Below are 22,448 nucleotides of genomic sequence, written 5' to 3'. Positions count from 1 at the left end.
GATTATTTTTCTGTAATAAAACTTAGAAGTGCCAGGGATTTGTTTTAGAATTCCACTGTACACTGAGTCTGGTATTAGAGGGTTCTGTAGCAACAATCCTCAGGCCAATCCATCAAGAGTGAGGCCACAGTCTTTCTACAGCAGCCCTATGCCTCTGTTTTGTAAGTCAGCATCTAATACAGCTAACTACCCTTGTGCTACATTCAGTAGCTGTAGTATTTAGCCACAGGGCTTTTAGAATTTACCTCCTTACATTTTGGGTTGAGGGGCAGGAGGACAGCTACCATGACCCATAGCAGAAGATGTATTAGACGAAATAAGACTACATTGGAGGAACTCAGTGGAAAGAGCAAATCAAATTTCAGCTATTGCTTATGGTCTTTTCCCAGTTGCAGTTGTGTGAGGTCATTGGCATTCCCCATGCACTTTTGGAGAAATTAGATGGTTGAAGATCTGTGGTGCCAAGCAGGCAAGTTCAGTCACTGTCACTGTGGTGTTGCAAGGAAAAGAGGTTAAATCAGGATATCTTTTAGTCATCCCTTTACCATCAGATTCTTGTTATGTGTCTTCTGCTTCAGAATCATTCAGTGTGTTGATAGTTGACCCTTGACAGAAGATCTAAGCCACATTGTCCTTTTAAGACACTCAGAGGTATGCTTCTTTTTTACAGAAAAGAACAAATTTATTTTGAGGATTGATAAGGAATGTAAGCTATAGTATCCTAATTTTGTTTTGTGATTTTTGAGATCATACTGCTAGTAATTTTTTTTTTAAAACATGGTAATGAAAAGTAAAAATATGTTTTTTGCATACTCATGTTATGGAACAGTGTTTGGAAACAGAGCAAGTCAGGCTATAGGGTATTTTTTCTATGTTGAAAGAATATGTGAGAATTTAGAACTATTCCACTCAGCTTTTTTTCTCTGAATTTTCATGCTGTTTTTTCTGCGCAGCCATGGACTTTTATATTGGTTTTCAGAAGGATTAGCTTATCTATTCATAGACTGGTTTTCTGCTGTTTTCTTAATTCTTTTCAGCAATATGTACAAAAAGTGGTATCGTCTCTACCTGTGTTCTTATTTATAAAAGTTGGCTTTTGACTTAATCTGTTGAACTGGACTAAGTATCATTGTATCTTCAGAGAATAAACAAATTAAGAGGTTTTTCAATGAGGTAAGATTAGATAAATTGGAAATTTGTCATGTCATAGTTCAGTAGGTAAAGGGACAAAATTATAAAAAACGAGTTCTCATACTTGTCCATTCTATATTGGAAGGAAAGAAAGAGAGCTCTAAACCATGTGAATGTGACATGATCTTAGAGTTGGTCTACAGCAGTTCAGAAAAGAGGAAATTAGTTATTTTCTGTGTGCTGCAAGTTACACAATGTGTTGTCTTGACTGAGGCAAGTAAGGGGGACTTTGAACATGCTTTACATGACAGTATTAGATGAAATGCTGCCTTGCTTGTCTTCTCTGCAGACTGCCTTAAGCATACAGAGCTTTGCATCATGAACTACTTGTAATTTTGCAAGTGCAAAGGAGTTTATGTCTCTATTGAAGTTTTTAGTACTTCTTATTTCTCTTATTTCTCAAGCAAACAGTTTGCAGAATGTGAATCAATGAAAGTGGTTGGTCGCTTTAAAAGAAAAAAAATTTTAAATATTTGGTTGTTTGGGATGTGAAATCTGTGTATAGAGGATGTATGCACACACACACTTCCTGGTATTAGACCTTTCCTAATGTCAGATGGTTGGATTTTTCCTTTTCTAAGTCAAATTGTTTATCTGTAGTTTAGAGTTTAGTTAAATTTAATGGTAGTTTATCTCAATGAAAGTGCATTTTGTTTGAGTATCACAAAATATATAATTGCCTTCTTCATTTCCTTTTGAAGTCTCTGAGGCTAGATATGTTCATTTATAAAATGATCATGATTGGTAACAAGCATCTGTTCTGAAAATTACTGTTTCCATCCATGTTTTATGTAGGTCTTCAGAAACTGACTCTGTGGTCCAGCAGACTTCTTGGAAAGTGAAGTGCAGGATGTCTGACAAAAGTGTAACTCTAAATTCTTGAACTGATATTACTGCCCTTTAATTATATTTCATGATATCTCATACTGATATTTCGTAGTATTTAGAAATTGAAAACCTGGTTTCCTCAGTGTTTTACAAGCACAGAATTTATATGAATGGGAAGTAGCAGATACTGCCTGACCTCATTTGACATGGCTTTTGAATTACATTTTTATACACACATACAGTATATCTCTCGTCTTTTAGTTCATGTAGATTTCCAAGATAGTAGTGCTTTTTAATGACTTTTAAAAAGAATTAGATACTGGAAAAATGTTTTCCTAAAGCAAATGCTGGGGTAAAAATCATATAGAAGTTGGATGCAAGTAAAAAGTAGCCTTTCATTCCCTTTTGATTTATTTTTAGAAAACATATTTTTATCAACTTTGCTCTCTGCTTAATAAGAAACATAATAACAGCTACTCAGAATGGTCTGTGGGATGGAGGAACAGAAAATACCATGTTGGTGTGCTCTGATTTGTCTCATGGCAGGCTTTTATGGTGTGACAAAAATATTGCCTGCCCTCATCTCCTGTAGAGATTAAGTTAATCAGCCCAAGCTCAGTCTTGCTCCCTTGTAAGGACACTTACAAGAGAGACTTTGACAAGATTCCGTGGTTGTGGCAATGGTCCAGACAACCCTGGCTCTCTTTCCTCTTGGGTTAAGATTTGTTTTCTCCCGTGTTCTAAATCCAAAAGAAAATCATGCCTTTGGAGTACATGTGTCAGTCTGCTGCATCCCCTCTGGGTGGGGGGGATGGCTTTCTCAGGTTCTGGAGTGCTGTGTAGGAAGAATGGTGTTAGGGAAGAGTTGACTTACTCTTTTGATGCAGCTGGAGAAGTTGATAGAAGAGTTCTTTTACAATTATTTCTTAGTATTTTAGTATTTTTCATCCTTATGATTGCAGTATATGAGCTTGGTGAAAATACCCAGTGTTGTAGAAGTTAAATACCACTGTTCTATAAAGTTCTGCTCTCTGTGTCTCATGCTTGAGCAAATGTATTAGAAATCCATGTCTCATACTTGAGCAATGGAAATGTTGGGGAAAAGCTTCTTTCTTGGTGTATGGAGTCAGTGGCTTTAGTTTTCCTCAAACTTCAGTCACAAAACTTGAAAAGGAGCAAAGAAAAACTTACTTGCATGTCCCAAACAAGCTTGTAAGCATGATAAATCACAACATCATTGGACTTTCTTGAAATTAAAACTGTTAGATCCTCTAATGGATTTCTAATACTCCCTTTCCTCCTCTGGTCTTAAAATACTGTACTTCAAAATCCCATATAAACCGGCTTATATTGTTGCAGTATTACATACGGTAAAATCCTTACTGATTTTAATGAGAGAGACTTGCAGTTTGCAGTCCAAAGCATTCAAGATTTTAGTCATGATTCTACTATGATGTCAGAAAGAGTAAAGAGTACTTAGAGGAGGTTTGGTTTAAATCAGAGAACTGTGGAATGGTTTGGATTGGAAGGAACCTTAAAGATGATCTAGTTCCAGCCCCCCTGCTATGGACAGACACTTTCCACTAGACCAAGTTGCTCAAAGCCCGTCCAACTTGACCTTGAAGACTTTTGGGGATGGGGCATTCACAACTTCTCTGAAAGCATCTACTGGGGAGTCTTTTTTGACCCGAAAGTTGTCACTTTTAGTGACTTGAATATATACTTAAACATTCAGTATTAATTAAACTGTGTTGCTAGTGACATTGTCTGTATATGTTACCATTTTTTCTTCGGGTGGGTTTTGAAAGAGAGCTTGTCTTTCTACTGTTTTTAAAAAATTACTTAAAGGTTATGGGTAAAAGCATGGTTTTTAAATTTATAAATTTGTAAATTTAATTCATTGGATTCTAGACTCTGGAAACAATCTGTTAGCAGAACTGTTTTGTTCTACATTAGCAGTGAAAATCTCCCAAAAATGTGAAAAACTTGCTGTTTTGTTCCTGTTAGTTACAAAATCCTGTTAATTCAGACGTATGTTAGTGGTTGGAAATAGAAATAGCTTGTCTATATCTAAAATAATTCTCATGGAATTTTTATAACCTTTTTAAAAAATAACATCACTTAAAAGTCGTTTTTGTGGGTGCATTCATCATGGAAAAAAAGAACAAATATAGAAAAACATCGGGTTTATGCATACAGGCATCTTTTTTTTCGAAAGTGAAGTTTTTATTTTAATCAATGCATGAAAAAATCTATGGACGTCACTTGGGTACAAAACTGTCTAATGATGCGCAGATTCTTAAATAGTGTTAAGTTCTTGTTTAGTTGCATATTTCAAATATCTGCTTGACGTGTGATTGCTTGTGCTGGAATGTTTATTGCAGAAATGTAGTGAGAGTTCTGACAGGAGATTGCGCAATCGGAGAAGCTTCTCAGAGTTGATTCCTTGCTTCAGTTGTGCTTAACTTCCCATATTTTTCATTTTGCACACTGCTTGGCATGTGATACTGAGGAAAGGCATATTGCTTTACAAATCCCTGTTTCAGTTTCTACAGAGTTTTTTTAGTAGAATTCTTTCATAATCTTCATTTGGGGACTTCTCTCATGGTTATTCACCTCTTGTTGTAGAAGTGCTTTGACTTGTGGAGTTTTAGGGAAGAATTTCCCTTTTGGTGGTGGGGAAGGGGAGATTTTGTGCAGTGTTTCCAGACTGCTGGAAAAATTATGATGTTTGCACTCTTTCTTGAAAAGTTATTCAATGAATTGTCTGTGCTCTGTTTAAAAAATTAAGTACTTTTGTTCTCAACCTCTGTTTCCACTCCCTGGTTTATTTTTCTGTGGGGTGGATATTATTACTAGCAGGGCTTTTTAGGTTTTTTATTTGTTTGTTTGTTTGTTTGTTTGTTTGTTTTGTTTTTTTTCCCCTGGATGCACCTTTTTAGAGTCTTTTCTAAAGCATAATTATTGAACTAATATAATCTCCAGAGACTGAGTTGTCAAAGCTAAAGAGGGAACTTTACTTACTTCCCTTTTTATTGTTGTATAGTTTATTGTTTATATCTGTAGTTAGCACTTAGCTATGTTTGCAGCAAGCATAATCCAGGTCAGGTGGCAACAGGTTAAGTATGGCTGCTAAGGTATTGTTGCTTTACAGAAAAATTAATATCCTTTCCAGTGACTTACTATATTGCATAGTTTAGTGGTAATTATTTTTTTGTTTGTTTTTCATAGCAGAGGTATCACTTTTCAGACAAAAGCATGGTGGAACAGCTAGAAGCAGCAATTTAAGCTATTGATGGAAGAACTTAGGCTAGTTTTGCTATAATGTAAAGCTAAAAGATCTAAAGTTGGTTTACCTATTCGACAGCTTTTACAAGAGCAAAAATATTTTTATTTATGTTATTTGCAATAATTCCTATGAACATGTTGGTGTTTTGCTAAGTCACATCTAGCCCAAGTGACTGAGGCTTACTTTCTGAAGTCAAGTTTTATGGATATCTGCCTGGAAAAAAATCTGGGAGGCAGACAGCAATTTCCTAGGCAATTTCCTAAATGTGGAGGGGGTTCTGTTTCCTTTGGTAAAATACCACTATTTCTTAATGGACTTGTTGCAGTTTTCTTTTATTTTGTTGAAGTCTTTACTCGACTCCTTGCAGGTTGCTGCAAAAGAAGCCTTAGACTTTTGAGCTGGGACTGGACCAGTTTTTCTTCATTCTTTCCTATCTCTGATCTGTCTTTATACCATTTTGTCGAAGGGAAGTTAAGCACCAGTATTTGCATCCATAGTGTTAATTTCTATCCATGTTACTTTTGCTTTCTAATGAGCGTTCCTTAGAATGTTGACTCCCATTGATCTAAATCGGTAGTTTTAAGCGTTAATGTTTCAAATGAAAATGTTGGGACTCCCAAATCAGAGTGGCAGATCTCAGTGCTGCCTGTGGAAGAATCTGCCCTCACAGGATAACCAAGAAAGCTGTGGGGACCTCAAAGAGCGTTTGCTGATGTCATTTACAAGTGATGTTTGGCTTTAAAAAAAAAAAAAAAATTGAAGTAGTTATTTTATATCTTAGTTGAGGAAACAGGGCTTGCCTTGTATTTTTTGTTAATACCATAACTTTGGGAAGTGGAAAGGATGTGAAGTCACTTTTTTCCACCACGAGGTATTTCTGTGGATAGTGTGTCAGGTTGTCTGCTCATCTCCAGTTGCAGCTGTTACAGTAGCTGGGAACTCTAGACCTGAGAGGCATTTCCTAATGCCTAGTGCTGCATTGGCTGTGGAATGCTGCTTCCATGGTGATAAACATCACTCAGTTCTTTAACTACCAGCACTCCTACTTTTTCCTTACACGATTTAAATATACAGTAATTTCACGATTATAAGCTGCACCATTTTGACTAAAATTTTGGTCTGAACCAAAGTGCGGCTTATAATTGGGTGCGGCTTATATATGGACAAAGAACAAAAAGTTGCTGTTTTAGTTTGGAGGACAGGTGTCTGCTGAGAAAGGCAGGAGCTTCTCTTTGAAATGGAGAATGTAAACCCCCTCCCTCCAAATTATTATAATTTTGAAATCAAGGGACTTTCAGGCAAAAATATGGGAATTAGGAATAACAATTCTTTTCAAGGGAAATGAAAATAGAAATACAGTACTACAAAGAAACAAACTCCAAACACTGACAAAGTCAGAGTACAACCTGACACCCCATCAGGCAGGGTGTTGGTAGCAGTCCCATTAAATGGTGGCTGCATCCTCCTGCAGTGACAGATGTGGTTCAGTTGGAGCAGTGCTCCTGTAGAAGGTGCAGTTTCCCTCTGGAGGTCCAGTGGTGATGTGGAGAAATTCTGGAGTCCAGTGGAGAAAGGGGTTCCCTTAGTGTCCCAAAACCTCTGTTTTTATTTTGGTAAGAAATGTTGGGCTCTTCCCGCTGGATGGAGCAACTTCCAATGGGATGCAGTAATTTTTATCAGTCGCACAGTGGGACTCAATGGGCCATTAGCAGAAAATGACTCGCTGGAGGAAGGATGGGTTATGAAAAGATAAAGAGCAATGGCCTGCCTGATCTCAATGGACGGCTCATTAGCAGAATATCTCCCACGAAGATAAGGATCACTGCCTCCGTCCTCAACAGATGGCGATAGAATAGATACCTTATATGCGGTTTATAATCAGGTGCGGCTTATGTATGGACAAAGAACGAAAAGTTGCTGGCACCCAGAAGTGCAGCTTATAGTCAGTGCAGCTTATAATCGTGAAATTACTGTATATGTGTATATGTGTTAATCACATTTAGTAGTTTTCTTGAAAAGGGTGGTTTTAATAAGCTGTACTCATGCTTTATTTAATTCTAGTGTTAGTCAAACATGGTTTGATGCCTTTAAACCTAAAGTAGGCTATCTATTTTCTTATTCTCTACACATTAAAATTGAAAGAATCTCTGTATCCTTTCAGATAGTTCTACAACTGCTTTAGTCTTTATATAAAGTATTCTTTTCGTGGTAGAATGCGCCACATTTGGTTTAGAAGCTTTGAAGTTTGTAAAACTTGCCCACAGAGCATATTAACCAAAGCAAGTGAACCTTTAAGGAAATGAAGCTGCAAGGATCCAGCAATCTCACTTACTGTGAAACAAATCAGTATAATTTGACTTAATTGCAGTTTGATTTTACTCCTGTTTCACATCTTCCTGAACTATTTTCAAATTATATGGAATCTGTTTTTTGCCTAGATTTTACTGAAATACGTTCTTGGTTCTGTATTGGTCTATGTTCTTCATCATCCTTAAAGACACTACTCTCTTGTCTGATAGCTGTTCCTAAAGATGCAATACTAAGTGGAATTAATGCTGATGACAAATTGAAATAATAAAGCAGTAATGTAATAAATTGAAGTTTGGATATAAAGGCTATTGACCACAAGAAATTATGCTAGTGTAGTAAAATTAAGGTTGAAATATAGTGACAGAATTTGGAGGAGAAAGAAACACCCACTGAAATACATTTTCTGGAACACATCTTCAAGCAATGTCAGTTTTCCATGATTTTAGGCAAAAAATAGTCTCACAAATAAGTGTCATTCAGAACAGATCTAGTGATTCAAGATTTCTCCATCTAGGCAGTGGACAGAGAGGGGCTCTGATGTGAAGAATCTATGACTTGCCCTCTGTTTTAGTGAAAGACTGAGGCATGTAGTGGGTGCTGACAGTACTCCTACATGCTTACTGTATATACAGTAATTTCACGACTGTAAGGCGCACCCTTTTGACTGAAATTTTCCCCCGAACTCGGAAGTGCGCCTTATATAATGGACAAAGTGTTGAAATTTGCAAACCCGGAAGTTGTGAGCCGCAATGGGGGGCGGTGCCGCGGGAGCACTAAGTTGTGAATGGGGGCGGGAGTGGGCAGCCGCAACTGGCAGGAGCTGTGCGGGGAGGGAGCGAGCTGCCGCCGGCCCCGGCTCTGGCGCGGGGAGGGCACCTGGGGCTGCGTTTAAAGGCTACACCAGTCTGTGGAAAATGTTTGCAAACTGCCAGTAATTCGTTGCTTTGTTGCACGCGGCTCAGCTCCTCGCTGCAAAAAAAAAGTACAAGCTGTGAGCCCAGCCGCAAGGAGGGGCAGGAGTGGCCAGCCCCCGGCCAGCAGCGGCCGCACGGGCTGAGAGGCACTGCCTAGCCCCTGACCAGCGGCAGCCGCACAGGCAGAGAAGGGGCGGGCAGCCCCCGGCCAGCAGGAGCCACACAGGGAGAGAGGGAGCGGGCAGCGCCGCGCTGCCCCGAGCTGTGGACGGTCCTGAGCCGCCCTGAACCGCAGCAACCACGAGGTGTGAGCTGTGGCCGCTCTGAACAGTGGTAGCCGCGAGCCCTGCCTCGTCAGCCAGGGGTGGGCGGGAGTGCCGGACCCCGTGCACGGGGAGGGCACTTGGGGCTGTGTTTAAAGGCTACACCAATCTGTTAAAATGTTTCCAATTTGAGCATGTGCCAGTAAACTCCATGATTGTGGGATTCCGTTACTAATTAGTTACTTTGTTGCGCGCAGCGCGGATCTTCGCGGCAAATAAAAAGTGCACCTTATAGTCCTGTGCGCCTTATGGTCGTGAAATTACTGTAATTAGTAACGGAATCCCGTGATTGTGGCGTTTACTGGCAGGTGCTCAATTTGCAAACATTTTTCACAGATTGGCGTAGCCTTTAAACGCAGTCCCGTGCGCCCTCCGTGTGCGCAGGGCCCGGCACTCTCACCTGCCCCTGGCGCTGGCTGCCGAGGTGGGGCTTAGGGCGGCGGTGGTTCGGGGTGGCTCAGAGCGGCCGGGGCTCGGAGCGACCAGGGCTTGCGGCGTCATGGAGTGGCCAGGGCTCGCGACTTCTGCAGCAGCCCGCTCCCTCCCTCCCCACACCACTCCGGCAGCCCTATGCAGCTTCGGGAGCCCCGCGCACCCCCGGACTTTTCCCCCACGCTGGCGCAGCCCCGATGCCACCACCGGGCGGGCTCTGCTCAGCTTGGGACTGTTGCGGGCTCGCACTTCCGGGCTGGTGAATTTCGCAACTTTGTACATTATATAAGGCGCACCGGACTATAAGGCGCACTTCCCGGTTCGGGGGAAAATTTTAGTCAAACGGGTGCGCCTTATAGTTGTGAAATTACTGTACTACTTGTATGTGTATCTGTCTGTAGACTTGCACCTGAGGTTTCTTAAAATGCTAGTATGGATATAACTGTATTGATAGGACTTTTGGCGCTGATGTTAGTTTCAGTGGGTATTTTGATGTATGTGTTTGTGTAAATCAATATAAATTGAGATATCTCTACTGATTTATAATCTGGTGAGTCATGTAGGAAATATATATTCTAGGAATTTGTCAGTGCAAGTATTTAACTACTACTGTTTGAACAGAAGGCAAGTACATGTACTTACACATGGAACTGCACAGAATGTGGGCAAAGTTTGCAACTGCACTTGGAACAACCCTTTAAAAAGGCCAAAATCAAAGCAATAATCCATACTGCCTTCAATAACGCCTTGAAGTTTCAAGATCTCCTTTTTCAGGTATTAAATCTTACACAGAGTCAAACTCTTAGCTCTTTATTGAGTTAATAACCCACACCCCCCAATATTTTTTTTTGAAAGGCTATCTGTTTAACTAAATTTGCAAGAGCTCCTGTCAGTATTGCAGGATACTAGGAAGCAAGGAACTCTGTAGAGTTGTGTTGTGCTGGGTGATGAATCAAGGACCTTTTACTCAGACTCACATGTCAGTTTGTGTACTTTGCCTACTCTAATAATTTAATGAAAGTTCTTAAGTGAAGTGCCTTAACTCTGTCTACATTGTGTTGTCCACTTTAAAGATGAAGTGCTAAATTGCAGTTTTCTCTTATTTGGACAGCAAAATTAATGAGTGTGATTAACTTGAAACTTAATGGGATCTTTTGTGTACTTGATTAGAGATAGATAAATGTAGCACTATTGGCATACTTGACCAGAGTATTCACTTATGTATGACAGGACATTATTGTGAATTATGATGAACACGTGCAAATCAAGGTCAGTCAGGTTTGTTGATTTGAAAGTATGGGGGGGAAGGTCATATTACTGTAGAGATAGGAAAATGGCTACAATACAGGAAACTAAAATAAGGATAGTTAAGAGTTGTAGATCTTAAGACTTTCACCTCTTGAAAAAAGGAAAAGTGGCAAAGAGTTTAAAGTTGGATAAGTGCCAGTCTGTCCAAGGAATGCAAATTTTGCATGCTGGTAATACCCATTAGTATTTTTTTAGTGATTTGAATGTTAAATAAATGAAAATAATCAAATGTCTCAATAACAAAGTTTCAGTTGAATTTCATGTATTTTTATTTATTATGTGCTAGATGATACTGTGTCATAATGAAATGTGTATGAAATACAATTTCAAAATATAAAAATGCTGTAATTATACCCTGAATAATATAGATAATATACTTAATTTTCTACTTTATATCACTTATGAATCATGAGATATGTTTTGCTAAATTGGAAATTGGCTGATGGTATATGCTTTCAAATATCCATATAAAATTGTGTTAATATTAATTCATACATCTGAATAAAATCAGCATTACATACTTGTAGTGAGTTTTGAGATTAGGGAATGGAGTTGCAGAGTGAATAAGTCTAGTATAGTCATAGTAGTAATGGCAGTTTGATGCATTAAAACTTTGGAAGTAAGTATAGACCAAAATTTAGGGGAAAAGTCCAGTTGATGTGAGACTGCTTAAGACTGAAGAAAACCAGTCCATTTGAGATGAATCTAATCAAAAGAAGTTAGCATAACAACCTGAGAAATTCAATGTTAATAGATTGTGTAGTTGATGTATGTTTTAATGGTATTTTATGTTACATCATTCTGTATTTCTAGAAAAACTGAAGGGAAAGTGAAGGAAAAGGATGTTGGACTTGGCTCGTTGTATGAATAGATGAATGAAGGGAAAGCTGGTGATCAGTCTATCCAAAACAGATTGGTAATGGAGTTTAATAGGTGTATGGTATTTCACAGTGATAAGGGATCTAAAATGGTGAATGTTGATCAATTAATGATGGTAGAAGAGTAAAAATTAAAGATCTAGCAAATTAAATAAATTAATACTTTTTGGTGCCTGGCTGATTAAAAGTGGTTGGTAAAATTCATCACTGAATGTTGAGTGAGTGCGTGGGAGAAAAATCTCTCATCTTTATGTACTTATGTTGAACTAGCTTTGATTTGTAATGCCTAGTTTTGTGAAATAATCAGTCTAGTACCCAGTGACTCTAAAAATTAACCAGCTATTTTGATGAATAACTGAAAATATAATGAAGCACAGAACAGGAACTGTTGTAATGCATTGTGTACTTATGATGTGCTCACAACTTAAATACAGTGTGCAGTTTCTCCACATGTGCCTCTGCCCCAGTTAAAAAGAACGTGGTGGAAATAACAAATCACCAAAGGGTGCTGATGGTGGGAATTGAAATAGCTTTCATACAAGGATAATTGGAAGTGAGTTGGTCAGTGGTGAAATGCTGCAAGTGTGTAAAGCTGGGTCTAGGGGAGGTGGGTAGAGAGTCATTGTCCCTTTTTTGGCTGAAGAGAGTGGTAAGCTCGAAATGAGGTACACTTTCATGTAGCCTACTGGTGGTGGAATTCCTATATGTGCAATGCTGTAAATGCAAGAAACTAGAACAGACAGAAAACATTCACCTAAGAAAATGTTGCCTAGAAAAATTTGGTCATAGTTAACTATGACAGTGCCATTTCTGGCTCACACATACACCTGGGCAGTACTTGCACATATTCTCTTTCCTGGATACTCTTACTGTCATCTCCAGAGCTAGTCTATGCATCTGGACTGACCTTTGATTTTACTCCCTATAACTATGCCTTTCAAGCTTTTAAGTATGTAGTAATGAATGAAATGAAACCAACAGAATATGTGGAATTGTTGGTTTCATAAGGAAGAACTGCGCATGTTGTAACAACTCCCTAGTGTGCCTTTTTGTTTTTTTAATTTAAGGATAAAATGAGGTCTTTTAAATAGATAATGAAATTATTGATTATTTCATTGAATGAATATAATATAGAAAAGGCTGTATCAGACCATGAAACTGACTGAAGAACATCAGAAATGAAATTTTTCCCCTGTTCTTTTTTAGTCACCTCTGAAATACTGTTACCATGTAAGTGGAGGTATAAACCAATTTATTTTAGTAATCTAATTTAACTGTTAAAAGGAAAATGTCTGTGTAGACCTGAAAGCTAAATAGGAAAATTGCTCTCTAATGACAAAATAAGGTAGAACTTAGTGTTAGCTGAAAATGCCTCTAAACCACAATATATGTTTCCAAGAAGTATGGAATGTGCTGTATTTAAAGAAGATACATACTAAAAATACGTGGAACCCATGCAAGTAGAGGAAAAATCCATCATAAAGATGAAGCCTCCTTATTTTAATAAAGTGCGTGGAACTATTGTAGGTATGGTTGCCTATTACAATGACATCTTGTCATCCTTTAAGAGGTCAAGAGTATGGCTACTATAGGTCTTGATGGAAAGATGATGTCCCTTTCTTTCTGTGTTGGCAAAAAAGGTGACATTTTGAAAGATTGAGCAAGATGGAATGAAGAAAGCTGAGAGACCTCTGCAGCCACTGGCAGTAATGATCATGTCTCATTTGGCCTTTACCCTTTTTCTGCAAGCCATTATTTTTACAGCTCCATAATATATTCGCGTCTTTCTGACCCTCAACACTTTGAATCAGCAGTAACTTTGAGCTTGTGTACTCCTCCCTGTTTGTTCACCAGTGAGTGATACCACTTAAAAATAGCTGTGCTTCTGTGTTTCCCTTTGTGTTGGGATAGCTTGTAGTGTTTGCAAGTTCTTCTGCTTTAGCTAATGTAAGTGAAATAGGCTGTTTCGTGTTTTATGTTATATGCTAGGTATCCCAAATATTTTACTTCCGTTAATTATGATTCCATAAAATTACTTCAAGCGTAGTCTTGCATTTGCAGTTGGACACTAAAATAATACTAAGCTGCTTTTTTTCTTCAGAAACTTACTTCAGTTGAAGAAAATAATTATTTTAAGAGTTAGGAATTTGCAGATCTCTTAATTATAGAGTATCACCCATCCTTACCTTTTTTAAAAGGACATTTTGAACCAGGATAGTTTATTCTCAGGATACTGTAGTGAAGGGGAGCTGATTCTTGAAGAGTCTTTTAAACAAACAATTTTTGGCATGTAGCTTCCTTAGATATTGTTTGCATGATCTTGAAATATGATTTGAAATGAATGGGAGATCAACAGCTTGAGTCTGTATTTCAGAGTTTTTTAATTAAGTATTTTAATTGATAGAGTTCATATCTAAGAACTGGAAGGTGAAGAACAGAACAGGGAACATTGTACATGGTGAATTCTGAATTAAACAGTAGTGAAGTAAATAGAAGTGAGTTTACTGTTAAAAGTGAATTTGTATACTTTTTCCCATCTTTAAATTAAAACTTTTTAAAATAACAAAATACTTAACACTTCTGAGACACCAAGGAAGCCATGACATTTTCTGTACTTTGTACTTCTTTTGGCATAGGCTTGTATTTTAGTATTTTGAAAGAAAAAGTATGATACAAAAGTAAAATTGATGTTATGAATTTATACATATTCCCCTTTTTTGTGTCTTTTGTATTCATTGTTTAAAACCTCCCTTCCTCTAAAAAAAAGACTGAATTTTGGCTTTTGAAACAAGCTCTGAAATGAAACAGGCAATCGCACAACCCCAGAACCAGCTAGGATTTGAGAATTCTGTGCTGCTGCTTGGTATGTGGAAGTTTTGTGTTGGCTGTGGACCTGGAGAAATCCATTGACTCTACAGATATGAAGGCTTCACAGCAGATTGAACCCCGAATTTTGACAGTTCATTGCCATCTCTAATTTGCTTTCAAAAATCACTGGATGAGACCCAACAGCCTCCTGGCTGGTTTCGTGCTCCTTCACATAGCATGGAGATAAATGCACAGAAACTACTGGTGGGCTTTGTACTGCTGTGCAAACAGTTATCATGGTTCTGTGTTGAATTTATTCAACAGAACCAAATAATTGAGTTTTTTTTCCCCTGGATTTCCTGGATATTTACCATGTATCTTTGGAGGAGATGTCTTTTAGTAGTTTGCAAAGTATTTCTCACTAAGTTACAGTTACCCTGCCTCTATAGCTTTATTTCTGCATCTGTCTTGAGTCCAAATTGTTGTTGGCCTCTTACCCTCTTATTTCTACTGCTCACCCATTAAATGTTGTTTCCTTGCTATTTGCTTTCCCTTTTCATCATCAGTGTCAGTCCAAAAAAAATGATCCTATAATACACAAGATGCAAATGAATTTATTTTAGAGAAGTGAGATATTGTGATGCTTTTTTTGATTTGTAAATTTTCATTTTAACATTTCTTAGTTCAAGATGAGCCACTGTATGCAGAGGTAGCTTAAAAAAAGGAATGTTTTTATGAAATTGACAATTTTAATAATAACCAGCCTTTAAAGTAATTCTGATTATCTGTGTAGCGTTTTCAAATTCTAACATGATTTTACTGCTTATTCTTGTTATAGCTGAAGGAAGTAATTTCTATCTTACATACTTTAAAAGTGAGGACTGCAGGCCAAGAAATAATTTTGATTTTGATAGCACTTGGAATTTTTTATAGTTAAAAGTCAATCCTAAAGACTGAGGTGAAAAATAGTTTTGAATTTGAAGTGAAAGATCAAAGATTAATATTTCAGTCTAAATCAAATGTCTTCTCAACTATATATTCCTGGAAAATAAGCTTTCAAAAAGCTTATGCTCTAGCTTTTGTTCAGGCATGGTTGCTTGATATACTTAGCAAAGATGGATGGATCAGTTTTCAATCCTGAAAAAATGATAGAAAAATCCTTTTAAAAGCTGAAAGCAATCAAATTAAGTCTAGTCAGATCTGAACTGATCACATCAAAGATATGTCTGGTGTAATATCTCACTCCAAGCAGGTTACAAATAGGTAACATAAGCACCTAACCATGAATGGACGAGTACATCTCTGTCATGCTTTGGAAACATCCATCAATTTATATTTTAAGACATTTGTCTCTGTTTTTGCAGTTATCACTTAGACAATACTTACCTGAGAGAGAAGACTCCCTAATGAGCTTTGATTTTTTTTGTTATGTAATTCCCTAGTACACTGGATCATTTTTCAGTGAATGCCATATCTGTGGTTTTCAGCCAAAACACTGGGTTTAGTTTTTTTCCAAGAAGATAAGACACTGAGGAGTCATTTACACCTAGTGGAAATCATGGACTTAAACTTTAGGTCACAAAATTCACAGCACTTAACGAGACCTTAAAACTCTCTCTTTCTTTATTGTATTTTTCTGCTGGGTTTTTTGATGACATTTGGTTTGCTTTTGTTTATGGGAATGTATGCTGTGGTAGTAGTGCCAGATGGGCTTGTGGCTGTTTGCTTCTAGATTTAAATTGGAATGTATAAAGCCAACATCTTGTCCATGAGAATTGACACTGAATTCAGTGGATAAAATGCAGGGGTTTCAATCTGAGAATTAAATTACCATCATTGTCCTATTTACCACTTACCATTTCGTGTACAAATGCCTGCTGTGTGATGCACTGTGACTTTTTAATATTACTGAACTTCATTAGAACTACTAGTTGTTCTTTTTTGTATTTTGAAAAAGTAATTATTTTCATGTAAGTATGGAGCTAATTAAGGTAATTAATGATACATAGAAGCATATGGAATTAAATTTTAATGAGTCCCATGGAAGTGAAGGAGTAACAGCTGTTTCATGTAACTGCTAACAGTCATTAAATAAATGTGAATGATTTCATTTGCTTGGAAGATTGATAGGGACAACTGGTTTTTTATCTTGGCTCTTCTTTAGCAGGATGTGTAATTATTTTTCCAAATACTTAATTTTGCTTATTGTTTTGTTTGTTTTTTTTCAGGATGGATTAGATGCTTTGGTATATGACTTGGATTTTCCTGCCTTAAGAAAAAACAAGAACATTGATAACTTCTTAAACAGGTGTAAGTATTTAGTGTTTAATTTACTAAATAACAGAAGTCTGTAATATCAAAAAGAAAACACCTGTTCTAGCTCTTTGAAAGGCAGCTAGGGATTTGGGGTGCGTTGAGTTTTTGGGTGCAAGTGTCTTATTCATTTATTTCTCACTGAGAAGTGACAGCTGCCTATGCAGATCCCATCCCCAGCAATTGACTGTCCAATCTGTTGCCCTGTAAATGGCCTTGTCTGCAGTGGCACAGAGAAAGGCCTCTTGTCTTTGTTAGAGCAGCTCCTTGGATTCCTATAATTTGTTTTCTAATGTAATGTACTAAGATATCATAAGCAATTAACAGTGAAATGACATAGTGATGAATACAATGTCATGAAATCATATTAAATTTTTGTTCACTAACAGACTGAAGCATGTATTTTGTAAGCTTTTGAGTTTTTAGTATAAAAGGTTTCTTTTCATGAAAATCTTCTGCTGCATAGCTGATGCGTTTAGTTGTGAATGCAGCTGATGTCTCTGCAGAATTCTCTTCATTTACTCTGTATTCTTCCACTAGCAGATCTCCTGCACATTATACTCTACATATATGTTATACTCCATCATAACATTTCGAAGCTATAAAAATTTATTTTTAATAGAAATAATAGTTCCATGATTTTCATAATTAAAAATAAAACAAAGAAAACCCCAAAAAGGCATTTATGAATGAAAACTTGTCTGAAGGCTGCCAAACTGACAAATTCTGAAGATTGTGGCAGAAATGTTTGCTGATTGAAGACTTGCTTCTGCCTGTTGACTAAATGGGCAAAACTTGAAATTAAGCTACTAGTCATAGATTTTTATAGGCTTAAGCAATTCAGTTGAATTCTATAATTTTTTCGTGGTAAATATAAAGTAATTTGACTAAAATAATTTTTGTCTTTGCTTTGAAATTTATGTGGGTTTTTTTTTTTTTTTTCTATTTCCACAATGTTTTCAGTTGGTTTATTGGGTGCAACTGTGACCTGTGGTAGTGAATTTGTGGTGTTTATTTTACATGAATCTCCATTTGTGTGAATATTTGAGTCCACTCGGTCTAGTTGATGGCTTACTTGCACGTAAGCTGGTTACTGAAAGCCTAAACTCCAGTGCTCTGTTTAACTTCTCACAGTTGACTGTATTGATACCATATGCTGAGTTGCATGCACATTTTGTACACTCAGTTATTTGCTGAGAAGGTGTGGTGAAACTCTTGGAGAAAAGAGAAGTTCTATCAGGCAAAGGAAATACTCATTGCAACAGATAATTTGAATGTAATTTTTATGAGTAGTGAAATCATTAGTGAGTCTCAAAAAACTTTACTTCTGCAGTTGGGGCTGAGTGAAACAAAACTTTTACATTTACTACCTGAAAATGAATACCTTTTAGATATAAATTATATACTATGTAAGATGTGACCTGAAGTAATCTGAAGGTGTAGAACAGAACACATTAGTTCCCTTCAAATTACCTTTGAAACATTCACTTGCAGTGTTTGCTGAAATATGAAAGCAAGCTGTGGATGTGTGAGTAGTGGCCTTAGAGGGAACTGTGAAGTCTAGTTTGCCTTGAATTTCTCTTAAAAAAGATATTTTCATGTTTATTTAATTTTATTAGAAGACTGTTTAAAATGTCTTTTTGCAGTATTAGCTGCCTGATTTGCAACATTATTGCAGAAATTTAAAATAAATTTCTAGATTGCAAATAAAATGGGAGTTTGCTTCCTTTATTTTATACACTGGTTGCCTTATCCTCTCTTTCCTTCTCTCTAATTTACATTGTATATTTGTGGAGTCTCCAAAAACTGCCTCTACCAGCTGAGGTTATGAGGATGATTTTTGCAAATGTAGAATCTTATTTTTTCCCTACCATATAGGATTAAAAGAATAAAAAAATGAGTATTAGAGGTATCTGTGAGCCCTGCTTTGCAGTGGTGACTCAGTTTATTTCAAGGCAACATCTGAGCCTGATACCAAAGCTCAGGGCAGGTTGGAGAGGGTGACTTTTGCCGTGGGAGCCACCCCAGCTGTTCATACAGCATAACTGGCCAGGTCCTTCACTGCTCCTGGGAGATACGGAACTGCCTATTGAAGTGTATTGCAGCCTGATAAACATTGTTTAACTGATCTGATCATATAGAGGTTGAATTTCCAACACTGTTGTTATTGTAACATGTTGTCTGAAGATGACTGAGTGTTAGTAGGTATCTCAAGCAGTAAATTTCAATTTGCAGCTGATCACTAGCTTGGCTTACATTATTTAAAAATCCTTAGTTTAGATTGCTCTTCAGATGCCTTTTCCTTAATTCTGCTTTGTTCATAGGCAAGGCATGTGATTGAATACTATTTAAAGGATTTATGTTGTGCTTAAGCTTTTTCATTAAGAAAAGGTGAACCTCCCGTTGTGAGAGGCAGGAAGTTAACAATAGCTAGAAAATTGCTGTCATGAAAATTGCTGCATTTTAGTTCTGTGAAATCTTGCTCCTCCTCTTCTGTAAGTCAGTTGTCACCAGGGCAAATAAGGCAATGCGTTATTTGTTGGAACTACTGAGTATTTTGATCCCTGTGTGAAAAATTTGTCAGAATTTAGAATTCTGCTATAATTTCCCGGAATAAGCCTGTGTTATGCTGCATTGTAAATGGTTGATTTACATTAGATAGTAATGCCACAGAGTATTTATTTAAACAGAACTATGTTTGTTCCTCTTGAAGTAATAAAATCTTATTGAATTTTTATTGTAGGTAGGCTACTTTTGTTTTAGATTGTGACCTGTGTGGGTAGAAATCTAATGATACTTTTCTGTCAACTGCTTTGTCAGTTTTTAACATATGAACTTAAAATATTTTATTTCTCCTCCCTTTTCTTTCCTTGTCCTTACTTCTCTTTAAACTTTGCTTTTAGGCCTAGAATATTATTTTTGAAAATAAAATACCATTGCAATTTTTTTTTTATTAGAAGTATATCTGTTTTAGTAGAACTTCCTGGCTTTTAGAAATACTGAGGCATGAAGTTTTTCTACGTAGTCTCATGCCAGTGTTGACCCATATGGATTAAAATAGACTGTTTTAATCTTTTACCAAATTTGGAATTAGAATATCTACCCACTGGGAGTTTGTAAATTATTCTAGTTTATAGAATGACAGGTTTATATAAATAATTGCAATGATTCCCACTGCATGTTTTAAATTAAAATCTACTTTTTTGTGTATTAAGAATCATTAAAGTGCAGAAAAGCAAAGCTTTTTTTAAAAAATATTTTTTCAAGTGTCTTCTAGTATATTTTGTTATACACTTTCCCAGCTGTGTTGCATATTTATTCAGAAATAATCTTTTTGTACTGATCAGCTTGCAAGCAGGATCATGCTGGATATGAAATTTTTGCATAGCTTTTTTTCCTGTTTTGCACGTTATTATTTTTAAGAAATTCCTAAATTAAGATCTCCTTTAATAGGATTGTACAGTAGAGTCATTCCATTAGCTTGTATCAGGTTTTGGTAACTGTGGTCATGAGAATAAGGTTCTTGCAGAGAATTTTTCAATGGGAAGATAGGTTCTTTGAGCAGCACTTCTTCTAAAAACGATGAAAAATTAGAGTTAGACTAATGGGTTCAATTAAGTTGACTATATATGAAATGTGAATTTTGTTCTATATAGATAAAGACACAGTAAATAAAATGAGAGATCTGCGCATGAAAGCTGAAGATTATGAAGTGGTGAAGGTGATCGGTAGAGGGGCATTTGGGGAGGTTCAGTTGGTAAGTTAAGTTTCTGTTTTTGAACGTATTCTGTAGTATTTGCTCATGTATCTGTTTTTTTAGTGTAGTGTTCAGAAGATGCAGTCTTAAAACATTAAAACCTTTGGCTCAGTGAAATTTTATTCCTTTGCGTTTGATGGAAATGTTTCTGAAAATGTCCTATTTCGGTCCTGTCCAAGTACACAAGAACTTGTTTTGCATTGCAGTCTTCTCTCTTAAAATGGAATGTGTTCCTCATAATCAAGAAAATTAGCCTTTACCACTGTTTACGTGGGCACTTGAAGAGCCCTTAAGGTGTAGAAGAGTTTCTGCCAGTTCAGGGACTACACCAGATTTTTGTGGACATAGTTCTCACAGATGAGAGATGTGTGTTGTATGTGATAGGTTAGCAGCCAGGCTTGTTAATCCTGCTTTATTTAATCGAGGGCTGGTGGGAGAAGCTGGAAGTACAGCAGCAAGTGCACAGATCTGTTAATGAACTCTGGAAAATGCTTGTAGTTTTAACTTTATGGTATTTAACAACACTATCTGCCAATATTTGTCCTTTTAAGGGCCCATACATGCAATTTGCGTGACTCATATGCTTACGGACTTCTGTGTTGAAAAGTTCTAGGAAGTATTTTAAAAGTAATGCATTGTCAGATGTAACTATTTTGTGAACGTACAGTATATAATCCTTTATAGTAATGTGAAGAGTCTTACAAAACGTGTTAAATGGTAAAGCAGGAAAAGTAATGTTCTCAGTGATGTTCTTCATATGGTAATATGGCAAACTAGTATGTTCCATATGTCACATTTGTCTTCACAGGTAAGGCATAAATCCTCAAGGAGAGTGTATGCTATGAAACTTCTGAGCAAATTTGAAATGATAAAAAGATCTGATTCTGCATTCTTCTGGGAAGAAAGGGATATTATGGCTTTTGCTAATAGTCCCTGGGTTGTTCAGGTAAAATGATATTACTTTTAAAATATTGGCATTATGGAATAGTTTGATTGCAGCACTGCATGACTTGGAATTACATGTTTCAAAGTCTCTTTTTTGTTTTTTTGTCTGCTGGGGAATACATGACAAAGATAAGGAATGCTATACGGAAGAGCAGGCATCACACTTGCTTCAAACATATTTTGTCACGTTTACAAGATAAACTATTCTGTTTATTATTAAAGCTCTTTGCCAGATACATATTGGTGCATCTGCTCTGTAGTAGTTATTTGAATCATCTGTCATACCAGAAAGACATACTTAAGACAGAGCTTCTGTATATTCTAATTTCTGTGTATCTTTGCAAATGCTGCTGGCTCTGGTTATTTTTTTCCCCATTTCAGTGTTGTCACTGACAGGTTTTTGGGAGGCGCTGCTGCCTTTGAAGTTCTAAGGAGCATACCTGAACCAATCATCGAGCATTGTGCGTGCACATGTCAACTTGTTAATTTAAACTGTTCTTAGCCTTAAGCATATAAATTCTTCTGTTATGTTGGAATTACACAAACTTGTTTAAGATTTACCTGAGTGAAATGGGTAACTGCTTTACTATCTGGGTGTGATTGTTCAGAATAAAACTTAGGAATTTCATACAATTTTAAGTAAAGAAAAATCTGCCTGCACTACTCATGTTAAACAGAAAGCTGACAATTTAAAGGGAAGTATTTTTGTTGTTTGAAGTGTAGGTTCATTTTCTATCTAATAAATAAATGTTGACAATAGAAACATAAACATTTAGTGATAATACAAGTAGAATTAGGCAGATGTTTGCAACAGAGTAGTTTTATCTTTGCGTATGGGTCAACTGACATCCCAGTAAGAAAAACATTTTGTTTAAATGTAATGAAATGGTCTCAATATTTATTGCACCAAATTCACTAATCTTAATTTGTAACCAGCACTCTACTTCTTCCAGGGTAATATAAAGGAATGGAGGACCTGACTAAAATTTGATCTAGAGGTTAACTTCTTTTTAGGAGCTTTGCTGAATGATGCAGAGTTGCTGCAGTTACTGTAGCAGTTCTGTTACTTTGGAAATCAACTTGCACAGAAATACCTTTGATTTGCCAACAAGCAAAATACTAAAGACGACTGGAACATTAAGTGGCTTATTT

At 36.7% G+C, this 22,448-nt stretch overlaps 1 protein-coding gene across 2 annotated transcripts in view; it reads left to right on the top strand.

Annotated features, from left to right (window-relative positions):
- The window catches only part of ROCK1 (Rho associated coiled-coil containing protein kinase 1), an 86,869-nt gene that overhangs the window by 17,873 nt on the left and 46,548 nt on the right, over positions 1–22,448 (top strand). For both annotated transcript variants that reach the window (XR_004418407.2, XM_033064086.2), the window contains exons 2-4: positions 16,510–16,591; positions 20,251–20,351; positions 21,160–21,297. Coding sequence is in view for 1 of the 2 variants with exons in the window: in XM_033064086.2 (XP_032919977.1) it covers positions 16,510–16,591; positions 20,251–20,351; positions 21,160–21,297 (321 nt within the window). In the remaining variant the exon portion in view is untranslated. The remainder of the gene's footprint in view (positions 1–16,509; positions 16,592–20,250; positions 20,352–21,159; positions 21,298–22,448) is intronic.

The sequence above is a fragment of the Catharus ustulatus genome, chromosome 1 (genome assembly GCF_009819885.2).
Source record: "Catharus ustulatus isolate bCatUst1 chromosome 1, bCatUst1.pri.v2, whole genome shotgun sequence".
NCBI classification, from domain to species: domain Eukaryota; kingdom Metazoa; phylum Chordata; class Aves; order Passeriformes; family Turdidae; genus Catharus; species Catharus ustulatus.
This window is presented reverse-complemented; position numbering and strand designations above follow the sequence as displayed.